The sequence below is a fragment of the Enoplosus armatus genome, chromosome 24 (assembly GCF_043641665.1).
Source record: "Enoplosus armatus isolate fEnoArm2 chromosome 24, fEnoArm2.hap1, whole genome shotgun sequence".
Lineage (NCBI taxonomy): Eukaryota > Metazoa > Chordata > Actinopteri > Centrarchiformes > Enoplosidae > Enoplosus > Enoplosus armatus.
Genome location: NC_092203.1, coordinates 11,648,411 through 11,658,443, shown reverse-complemented (window position 1 = coordinate 11,658,443; position 10,033 = coordinate 11,648,411). Strand labels below are relative to the sequence as shown.

The following is a 10,033-nucleotide window of genomic DNA, read 5'->3' as shown; positions in this document are numbered from 1 at the left end:
CGAGTCGGAAGGTGAAAGCTGTGACCTCCAGGAGGGAAACGAGCTCCGGGAAGCCTCAATTCATGCTGCTCTCCTCCGGATGTTGATGAACTAACACATCAGGTGTACAACGAATTTCAATCACGGGGGGGTCGAGTCCTTTCTGCCAAACACTCAGTCGGTCCTCCTCTACATCCCCGGGGGTTTGAATGCAAGTGATATTTCCAGCGCTGGTTTGTGGCGGAGGCGGACACACCGCTGCTACTGGCCGGTGAAGGCAGCTGTTCCCCGGGGTGTCCCGGTTCCCAATTCCGGTGCGGTGACAGATGTGCGGCAGGCTGAGCAATGCCTCCCCATATCCTAACAGGCCGAGAGAGACCAGGGTGACACTTGCTCGGGTTTAGCTGGATTTAAAGGAGCTTTTATAGTCACTTACAGTCATAACTGACCAGACGAGAAGGATAACAACGGCCTTGTTGCTAGGTGGCTAGGCTAGCCGGCTAAAGCTAACTAGCTGTAGCTTCCAAGCCGGGGGGAGAGGGGAAAACTCGCCGTTTTCAGCCGTTAAAGTCCGCTTTACGGGAGGACTGAGCGGGACGTTACAGCCCCGGAGAGGAGACGAAAGACGCCATTTTAAAGATATAAAGTAAAACAGCAGCTGGGAGCCGCGCGGCAGCCTGACACACCGTTAGTGGATCGTGGTGGGTTACTGAGGATGCCTGTTCCCGTCCGTCCGTCCGTCCGTTGTTTTGTCTCCACTCCGGGACCAGCTGCGCAGAGCAACGTCCTCAGTCCAGATTTAAACGCCAGCCGCGGGAGCCCAGCGGAGCTCGTGCGCCTCCCCAGTGAATCCAGGTGTTGTAAACGACACGTATTTTACAGGTAGGTCCCGTTCTCGGTCGTCCCCCCTTCCCGTGCTGTGAGGTCCATCCCGTGTAGACTGAGCCACAGGATCCCAGCCGGGAACGTCATCACCCGTCAATGTGTTTCCTCCCGCGGCTCAAGGTACACACACTGACACGGGGAGTTCCGGGGACGACTTCCAGAATAAAACCATGTTATAATCCCGTTATAATCAGGGTTAGATCCTGATTCAAGCCTAACCCCGATTATTTAACTCTTTCATCTGTTTTTCATTTGCTGCCCAGCTGTGAGCGTTAAAGTTCAGCCTTGACCTTGGAAACAGCAGCCTGACAATATACGTACTGTATCTCTATATGAAAAAGAATATATATATATATATAACAAGTAGATTTTTATTTCCCGACACAAAGGTCTAAAGAAACACTGAGTCCACGCTGCCAGGATTAACAGTCTGGTGTGGAAGTACTGACTATTTTCATGTATTTTGCTGGCTTAAAGGTAATCAAATTAAAATGTAAAAAAGTCTGGAAACAGACTATATACTGTTGTTGACCTTCTGTCTTGTTTCATACCCATAATGTACATGTACAATTAAGTCACACCACCAAAATGACAAACATATATCTGTTGTGATTCTGCCGATTTATTTGCGACATATTCGCTGCTTTTATTTTGAAAACCAAACCTCCTTTGTTCCGGTCTGTCTCTCGCTAACCGCCGCGTGCTTGACGCAGGCGCGTTCAGGCAGATACTTGTTGCGTGGAGGCTGCGCAACAATCAGCGGAATTCTCTGATTTCTTCCTTTGAATTCGTTCATTTTAAAGCGGAATTCACTTAATTTAGGGCCCCTTCACAATAAAGCTGCAAAGAAAGAAATCACCCAGCAGAGCATAATGATGCTGCACATGTCACTGTGTTTATTTGCTATATTAAATGAACATATTTCATCATAAAGCTCAGCGGTGGTGTTTGGGTCTGCTTGGTATTTGTACATGACATGCAAATACCTCATTCACAGAGTCTCTTTGAGAGTTCTGGTCCGCCACTATTGTGTTGAAGCTGGTATTTTGTCTCCGTCCAGCAGTAAATAGTGCACAATGCCGCTCTTCTTCTTCCCACTGCTCGTAGCTTTGATGCAGCACTCGTGTTCCCCCACCATGAAGTGTGTCTCTGTGCCGTCGTCTACAAACTCTCCCTGTGGACAGTCCATCAAAACACACGCAGACATTTAGTTTCCTGGAAATCTTATTTTGAAAGAAAGTCTTCAGAGGACAGAAACACCTGTCTGAATGGAGGACAACATTTGTGACCTGGTGAGCCAAACTTCAGCCAAAATAATGACCAATGACCAAGAGCATATGTTATTTCTATCTTGGCGAACCTGTCGTGTAACCTGAGTGTAAAGCACAAACACACAATAAACTACTGATCTCTCCTGTTATCAATGAGCTCAGATCAATGAACGTGCATGTGTTTTATGTTTATTTATCTGCTCCAGTGGGAATCAAACCCACAAGCTTCATTTCATGCATTTAGTTCCAGATGGAAGTTTGGAATCAAAGGGAGTTTGTTCATTTTGATTCTCACCATTGTGTCCATCTTCTGGCCGTTGCACCAGACATCCATGGTGTCCTTTTCTGTAGGAGACAAGAAGAACATTCAAAATAAAGGTCTCTGAGGTGACCCCTCTGTTATAAAGACGTCACTACAGGTCGACTTTCTGTTGATGCAGGTCGTCATGTTTCCTTAAATAGCTCCACCTGAGCAGATTACGCTTCAGTGGGTCAAGTGTTCACCTACATTCCCTCCTGCAAACACTGGACCAGAGAAAAAGTGGGTCTGGCTCACCGAGGACGACCCTGCAGTCCTCTCCGTCCACTTTGAGCAGCCATGTTTTGGTGGTCTGGGCCCTGTTGTTGATGAACTTCTGCAGGCTCTTCCCGTCCACCTCCAGCGTGTACTCGTAGGCGAACCCGCTGATGGCCTCGATGATTATGGTGGCTTTGGTGTTGGTGCTTCCCACGGTGAAGGTCTCCTTTCCAACCAGCTTGAACATCCAGTCTTTCCTGATGACTTCCTGTTGAGGAGACACGCTGCCTGCTGTCACGACGGACAGACCAGCACCTGCTGCGACACATCGACTCACTCCTTCATCAGTTTCATTCATTAGTTAACACATCATGCCTTGTCTGTTTCCTCCATGCATGAACCGGGGTGTCTGGGACCAGCTCAGGCGACAGGAAGTTAGTGCTCCTGGCCAAGAGTCCGGCACCAGCCCCCACAAAACCACAAAAATACTGCTTTATATGAATGAAACAAACCAGGTAGAACGTGTTTGTCAGTGAGCTCACCTTGTTGTTGCAGAACCAGGCTAGCTGTTTCCCCCTGTTTCCAGTTGTTATGCTAAGCTAAGCTAACAGTCCGCTGGCTGTAGCTTCACATTAGTCAGTTTACCCAGAGCAGCACCTAGAGGCCACCAGAGGAACTGCAGATCTGTGTAGGTTTGCGTTTCTTCACAGACTGGACTGAAGTACACTTTTGAGGTACTTGTACTTGTATTTCCATTTAATTTCACATTTTCTACTTCAATAACTACATGTAAATACTGGCAGGGGGTCATTTACATAAAGAGTACTTCAGTATTTCTACTTACCGGGTAGTACTGCTACTTGTACTTCACTAAATGTTCTGCCCCCCCCCATGAAACACAGTCTGATGTGGGGTCACAGCTGGACTTCCTTTAAAGAGGTTCAAGCTGAACACAGTCGGAGCCACTGCCGTACACTCCTGGACCAGGTCTCACCTGTCCGTTGACGTACACGATGCGTCTCCCGGTGGTGGTTCCGTGAGCGAACTCGATCCTGTACAGGCCGTCGCTCAGCGCCACCTCCCACACGGCCACCAGGTCTCCACCCAGCATCTCCGACGCCTCAGGAGGAAGCGCACGGTGCTGTCCTCGGGGGGAACATGTCGGCCGATATGCTGCTGGTCCGGCTCTGCTCAGCAGCAGGTGTATTACTGTAAGAGGCTTACAGACGTGAGCTCACTCTCCAGACAACCAGGACGAGCCCTGATCCACCGCAGGGCTCGTCTGAGGCCGACAGGGGAGGACAGGGGAGTACAGGAGAGTACAGGGACATCAGGAGAAAGACAGGGAACCAGCAGAGACACGGTGGACAGTGAAAGTGGGACAGGAGTTATGAGACGGAAGGCCTGCTGCTGGTCTGGCCGCCTGTCTCCACAGCAGAAAGCGGCTCTGCCGGCTCTGCTGCAGTGCTTCACACAAAGCTGCTATTGTGTTGTTGTTTCCAGAGGACAGTGGACCCACACACGGTTTCATGTGTCTCACATCTGAGCTGCGGCCAAATCACGCAACAGTGAAAGGAAGGAAGTCCCGAACAGCTGTCTCTGGACTCTAGTCTGGACTCTAGTCTGGACTCTAGTCTCCTCTAGTTCTGATCCAGAGGCACCGGCTCACGCGAGGACCACCCTCAGGCAGGTTTGTTGTACTGAAGCCCAACACGATGATCTTTACTTAGTGCTGGTAGTTTTGAACGTTGAGATTTGTCAGTAGACCAGCAGCTGAGGTGTCACAGTAATGACAACAATAGAGATGCTTCAGCATCTGTTTCAATGTGAAGGAGAAGGGTTCAGACACATCATGTAATAACATGAAGTGCTTCCTGAGAGAGGAGCTGCTGCTGCTGCTGCTGCTGCTGGTCGGACCAGTTCCACCAGAATCAGATAAATAAACGTTTCACCATCCTGCCACACAAACACCACACTGCACATGAGCTTCCCAGGACCCAGAGATCAGCTGCTGGCTGGAAACATCAGGTCAACAGCTTCTTTTCTAAAAACAGGGGAGAATGACTACCAACACTGCAGGAGGTCTGTGATTCAAAAGGTAAATACATTTAATCTGATGAAGGTTTAAAGACTAAATGTGCCAGAATATTTCAACCAGTCTCCAGCAGAAATCGACTCATTTTAAGAATGAAATGTGTTGAAATGTGTGTTGAATGACTCAATTGAAGACAAAATGACATCTTAAGGATTAAAAACATCCAAACTGTCAAGTAAAATATACAAACTTTACAGAATTCATCACTTTGGATAAACTGGTGACATCTAGTGGCCACAGAACAGATCACAGCTCTCACTTCATATTTACACATTTACATATTTACATTTGTTGTTTGAGTTATTTTATTATGAGTCCACCTCCTGGAGCCACTGTTTCCATTAAACTGTCATTTAACAAACAGCTTTGTTTCATTGTAAATCCTGAAGTCTGAATTTTAATGTATGAATGTCACATTCACAACAAGTAAACTGATTTCTGATGGGAGACGATTTTTATTACTAAAGACAAACAAAAGAGCAGAAATACAGAATTTTCTTTCCTTATTTTACGGCTCTGAGTTTCCCAGAAACAATCCTGTCATTTTTAGGAAAAATGGGAATTGTTTGAAAGAAAAGCTCCATTTAAAGTAAAGATGAATTCATTCTTCCTCGTAGGAGTTCAGCTGACTGAAATGAGGAATATAAAGTGTTCCCCTTCTTTCATGAACTCATTGTTCATATTTCCTCTTTTGATTCCTCTCAGTTAATAATCTAACAACGCAGCTGGAATAGCTTTGACACCACACGTCACACACCTGAAGCATCAGTGATCAATCCGTCATCTTTTATTATCAAATGGATATCTGAGTTGGTCCTCATAAATACACAGATGATGAGACGATAATGATCCCAGTGATTTAAATAGAAGATTCCCTTTTAAACTGGATTATAAATTATATGCGTTTGTGAGGGAAGTGAAGAATAAAGCTTTCATACAAAAGGGAGTGTCTGAAGTGGGAGAATTATACATCAGGAATGTGTGAAAGTACTCAAACAAACGGGAGAGATGGACGACTGCTCGGAGTTCAGGATGAAACTTCAGGATTTAGAGTCAAAAGTTGAGAAGTTTAAGGCACTAAATCTCTGGAGCGTCGACAGCGACGATGTTGGTCTGATTACAGGATTGTCAAAACATGAACATGAGCAGCATGTGGCCAGAAGTATACGGACACCGTGGGGCTGCAGGCTTGTTGCTCGTCCCATGATGCAACGGGGCGTCTAATAAAACAAAAGAGCACGCTGAGAGCGAAGTTGTGGGCCGGAGAGACACACGAGGACTCAGCCCATGATACATAAAGCTAGCTTTAAGTGCGTACCTCCTGGTTCAACATGTCAACATGTCACTGAGCAGCTTCCCCAGTTTGCTGTGGGAGAACCTGACTGGCCCTGACCTCAACACCTATGGGATGAACTGGAACTGGACTGGGAGCCAGACCTGATCACCAACATCAGTGTCGCTCTGGGTCCCTGCAGCTGGGTCAACATCTGGAGGAAAGACTGAAGGCAGAAGAGTGGAGGCTGTTAGAGCAGCAGGTTAATGAAGCTCGGGGTCACATGTGGGCGTGCGTCCACATACTTTTGGCCACACGGAGGCGCTGGACTCTGTCCGTAAAGAGGAAGCAGAAGCAGCAAAGTACCAAAGTTACCAGCCAACTTATAATAATGGAAGGGAGGTTGTTCTTCTCAGCTCGACCTCAAACCTCCAGACTCTTTTAAAGTGGGATTTTATACATTTGGAGAAAAACACGTGTTCAGGTGGAAAAAGAAATGCCCAAATAAATGTGCAGCTGGGGAGTCCGAGTGCTGGCAGTCAGGTGTTTCCCTCCCCAGCTGATGAGTGTTGGTGTGCAGCAGGCAGGCAGCTGCAGCTGCTGGATCAGTCCGTCCGACGGTGGCTTTTGTTTTGGCACTCTGTCTCCTCGGCCGTGGCCTCGGGCTTAAAGTACGCAGCAGTGCTTCTTCTTCTTCTTGCCGCTCGGCCCGTTTTTGTCTTTGCTTTCCGCCAGTTTCTTCTTGCGGACCTCCCGCATGAGGTCAAAGAACACCTGCGACACAGAGGAGAGGCGGTTAAAGACGGGGGAGGACATACCTGCAGGACAACATGTCCTTAAAGTACTCCAGATGTCCCCTCTGCCTGTCCTCCTGTCATAGATTCTGTCATTAGACCAGTATTCCTCATCACTGATGTAAAGCAGGATGTTACTGCTGGAGTTGGTTGAGGTGGAGCTTAATATTGTGTAATATTCATTTGTAAAGATTAGAGTATGAAGTGGCATGAAGAGAAAATACTCAAGTCAAGTACAAGTACCTCAAAGATCTGGTTACCCTCCAGATGTTGAGATCAGTGAGAGATCTGGGCACCATGTAAGTGTTGTGTCACAGCACTGAAGTGACTCTGTTGCACTCTGACCAGGTGTGACCGACGTACCTGACGGTGAGGTTTCACCTGGGAAACACCTTCAAGCTTCTGTTTCAAATCCAACTATTCCTCCTTCACACGCTTCTACTGAGACGCCGTGTTGTTGTTGTTGTTGTCGTTGTTGTTGCTGTACCTTGTCGACGTTGGCTCTCGTCTTGGCCGAGGTCTCCACGTACTGGACCCCCCACTCGTTGGCCTTGGCGGTGGCCTCGTCAGCAGAAACCTGCCGCCGCTCCTCCAGGTCCGACTTGTTCCCCACCAGGAGCAGAGGGATCCCCTCCTCCTCCTTCACCCTCAGGATCTGCTCCCTGACACACACACACACACACACACACACACACACACACACACACACACACACACACACACACACACACACACACACACCCTTTTTACTTGAAGCATGCTACGTATAAAACACAGCAGAAACGTTTCCATACAGTTGTGCTCCATCAGCCACGACAGGTGGATGAACCCTCCGTCGCTCTGCTGAGGTGGATTCTGGCAGGTCCACAGCTGGTCCACAGCTGGTCCACAGCTGGTCCACAGCTGGCTGGTGGCACTCTGCACCTTCATGGACTTAAAGCACCTTTCTAGGAGGACAGGTCCTCATTTTGCTGTAAATGTACGACTGTTTATTTGACGGGCTTCGTGAGATGTGCAGACGTCCACGTGCAGATGTTAAGATTTGAAACAAGACGTTTTGAAGCGTCAACAGACCTGAACTCAGACGTGGCTGTGAAGGACTCGTGCTCTGTGATGGAGAAGACCAGCAGGAAGCCTTCTCCGCTGCGGAAGTAGTTGTCTCTGATGGCGGCGTAGTCCTCCTGACCCGCCGTGTCCAGGATGTCGATCTGAACGTCCTCGCCGTCCAGGACCACCTTCTTCCTGTAGCTGTCGGCCTTGGTGGGCTCGTAGTCCTCCACAAACTGGGAGCAGAGAAATGATCATGTGACAGGAAGCAGACGCAGCGAGGGTTTGTGGGAAATGTAGTGTTGAAGCCTCACCTCGTCGTACATGAACTGCAGGGTGAGGGCGGACTTCCCCACTCCACCGCTGCCCACCATGATCACCTTATGGAGGACCAGAGAGGTCTGGTTCTTGTTCTTGGAGGAGGCCATGACTCTGGTCTGTCTCAGTCCAGTGGCTCACAGCTCCGCCTGACTACTGAAGCCCTGCAGAGACCAGCAGAGACCAGCAGGGACCAGCAGAGACCATTATTTATTTATTTATTCATTCTGAGACACTGAGTCCTTTCAGAGTAAGAGTTTGTTGTCTCTGTGTGCTTCATGATTGACATATTTTATTTATTTCCCGTGCCCTGATGCTGGGGATCAACTCTGTTGACCTGACTACATGACATAAAGCCTGCTGGCTGTTTCACATCCTTCATAAAAGGGAGGATTTGGGGGTTTTGGCTGCTGTCTGCAGACGTCACTCTTCACAGATCAAATGACTGATTCACAGTCTGTCTGCTGCAACATAATAAAGATTTATACCCTGCTGAGACAAACTCCTTGCCTTTTATCTACTTATCATAGTCTTGTATCGATCGTCTGTTTTTGTTCGTGCTGGTGCCCATTAGTGTCCACTGGTTTTCCTGTTTCTGTGTGTACGGTCTCGTTATTAGCACTAACCTGCACGAGAGGAAATCAAGTTTAATGGATTGTTTTGTATAAAATGAGCAGGGCTGTTTCCGGTTTAGAAGAGTCTGGAAACACCTTGAAAGCAGTCACTGAACGAGGTTGTGGGTTTTATGGTCTGTGGGGTCTGTGGGGTCTGGTCTGTGGGGTCTGGTCTGTGGGGTCTGTGGGGTCTGGTCTGTGGGGTCTGTGGGGTCTGACGGTAAAGAGCCTCTGTAAACACACTGCCGTGCAGTCCGTGCAGGAACCCTCCCGTCAGTGACCTTTCCGGCTCGCCCTCACTGCGGGCTGCTGCCTGCAAGGACACCGACATGAGGGTTCAACAGTCACAACATGTCAGCTCAGCTCCGGGACTGACCGGAGAACAGCTCAGAGACGTGAACAACATGTCTGAGTGCAGTAAAAGAGGAACCGTGAGTCGCCCTGTCAACACACCGCCTCGGCTTCCTCTCCGCAGCTGACAGCTGCCACTTTCTACAACTACACCCTGAACAGCCGCTGGAGCTCGTCCCGGGTCCCGCCTTCAGCCCGACACCCGCCTCTGATTGGATGGAGTCACGAGTCGAACCCCTCTCTGGCGGTTGCTATTGGCCGCTCGGGGTGTCACTCGGCACACCGATAGCTCGCCAGTGAAGCAGCGACAGATAACGCTTTCTTTCCCTCGGGGGGGGGGGGGATTCAGCGGGAGCGACATTAAAACGCCTCGCGGCCTCGCGGAGAGCACGTGAAGCTAGCTTAAAGGGCACAGGAAAGGTCACGGAACTCACCTGCTAACGTGCTGCTGAGTCGCCCGCTGAGAAACCCGCCACGCACCGACACACGCACAACTTTTACAAGTTGACCAGGAGCCTCGGAGCCCCACCTTGTACCCGGACTCGACCGCAGATCGCGTGTGTCCGCGAAGAGCACCCACTCTGGAGCCGAAAGACAGGCGGGACGCAGCTAGCAGGCGGTGCTAGCATAGCCGTTACCGGGGCGACGGGTGTGGAGGTCGCGTGAAATAAAGCCACAAATAGAAAGATGCGTTGCGGACTAACACGTGTCACAGTGCGTGATTTTAAAGCCACACGTGGCTCCTCGCGAGTGACGACGCCGGGAAACAGACACCGAGTGAGACCTCTTACCTTTTCCCGCCTCTCAGGCCCTGCCAGATAACATTACCGGACGTGATGTCACGGAATTCCTTGTGTTCCTTGTAAACTATTTATTTATTTGTTTAGTT

General features: G+C 49.2%; 2 protein-coding genes across 2 annotated transcripts; both read right to left on the bottom strand.

Annotated features, from left to right (window-relative positions):
• Positions 1 to 1,748: 1,748 nt before the first annotated feature.
• On the bottom strand, positions 1,749 to 3,962 carry LOC139306766 (fas apoptotic inhibitory molecule 1-like). Its single transcript, XM_070930716.1, has 4 exons — positions 3,647 to 3,962; positions 2,692 to 2,920; positions 2,431 to 2,480; positions 1,749 to 2,038 (listed from the first exon to the last, which is right to left on the bottom strand). Exons 1-4 carry the CDS (start codon positions 3,761 to 3,763, stop codon positions 1,889 to 1,891), a joined length of 546 nt encoding a protein of 181 aa, XP_070786817.1. The 5' UTR covers positions 3,764 to 3,962; the 3' UTR covers positions 1,749 to 1,888.
• A 1,217-nt stretch (positions 3,963 to 5,179) lies between these two features.
• Positions 5,180 to 9,694, bottom strand: LOC139306495 (ras-related protein ralB-B-like). The gene is made up of 5 exons (XM_070930369.1): positions 9,579 to 9,694; positions 8,176 to 8,343; positions 7,889 to 8,097; positions 7,302 to 7,476; positions 5,180 to 6,794 (listed from the first exon to the last, which is right to left on the bottom strand). Exons 2-5 carry the CDS (start codon positions 8,287 to 8,289, stop codon positions 6,687 to 6,689), a joined length of 606 nt encoding a protein of 201 aa, XP_070786470.1. The 5' UTR covers positions 8,290 to 8,343; positions 9,579 to 9,694; the 3' UTR covers positions 5,180 to 6,686.
• Positions 9,695 to 10,033: the final 339 nt, after the last annotated feature.

What these genes read in the sequence shown, in the direction of transcription:
- LOC139306766 (XM_070930716.1), bottom strand. Translation starts at nt 3,763, where the DNA reads ATGCTGGGTGGAGACCTGGTGGCCGTGTGGGAGGTGGCGCTGAGCGAC. An exon ending in TCGTGTACGTCAACGGACAG is followed by an intron (nt 2,921 to 3,646) that starts GTGAGACCTGGT and finishes TCTCCTCAACAG; the next exon opens with GAAGTCATCAGGAAAGACTG. An exon ending in GGACTGCAGGGTCGTCCTCG is followed by an intron (nt 2,481 to 2,691) that starts GTGAGCCAGACC and finishes TGTCTCCTACAG; the next exon opens with AAAAGGACACCATGGATGTC.
- LOC139306495 (XM_070930369.1), bottom strand. Translation starts at nt 8,289, where the DNA reads ATGGCCTCCTCCAAGAACAAGAACCAGACCTCTCTGGTCCTCCATAAG. An exon ending in TGCAGTTCATGTACGACGAG is followed by an intron (nt 8,098 to 8,175) that starts GTGAGGCTTCAA and finishes CTCTGCTCCCAG; the next exon opens with TTTGTGGAGGACTACGAGCC. An exon ending in ACAGCCACGTCTGAGTTCAG is followed by an intron (nt 7,477 to 7,888) that starts GTCTGTTGACGC and finishes TGTGTGTGTCAG; the next exon opens with GGAGCAGATCCTGAGGGTGA.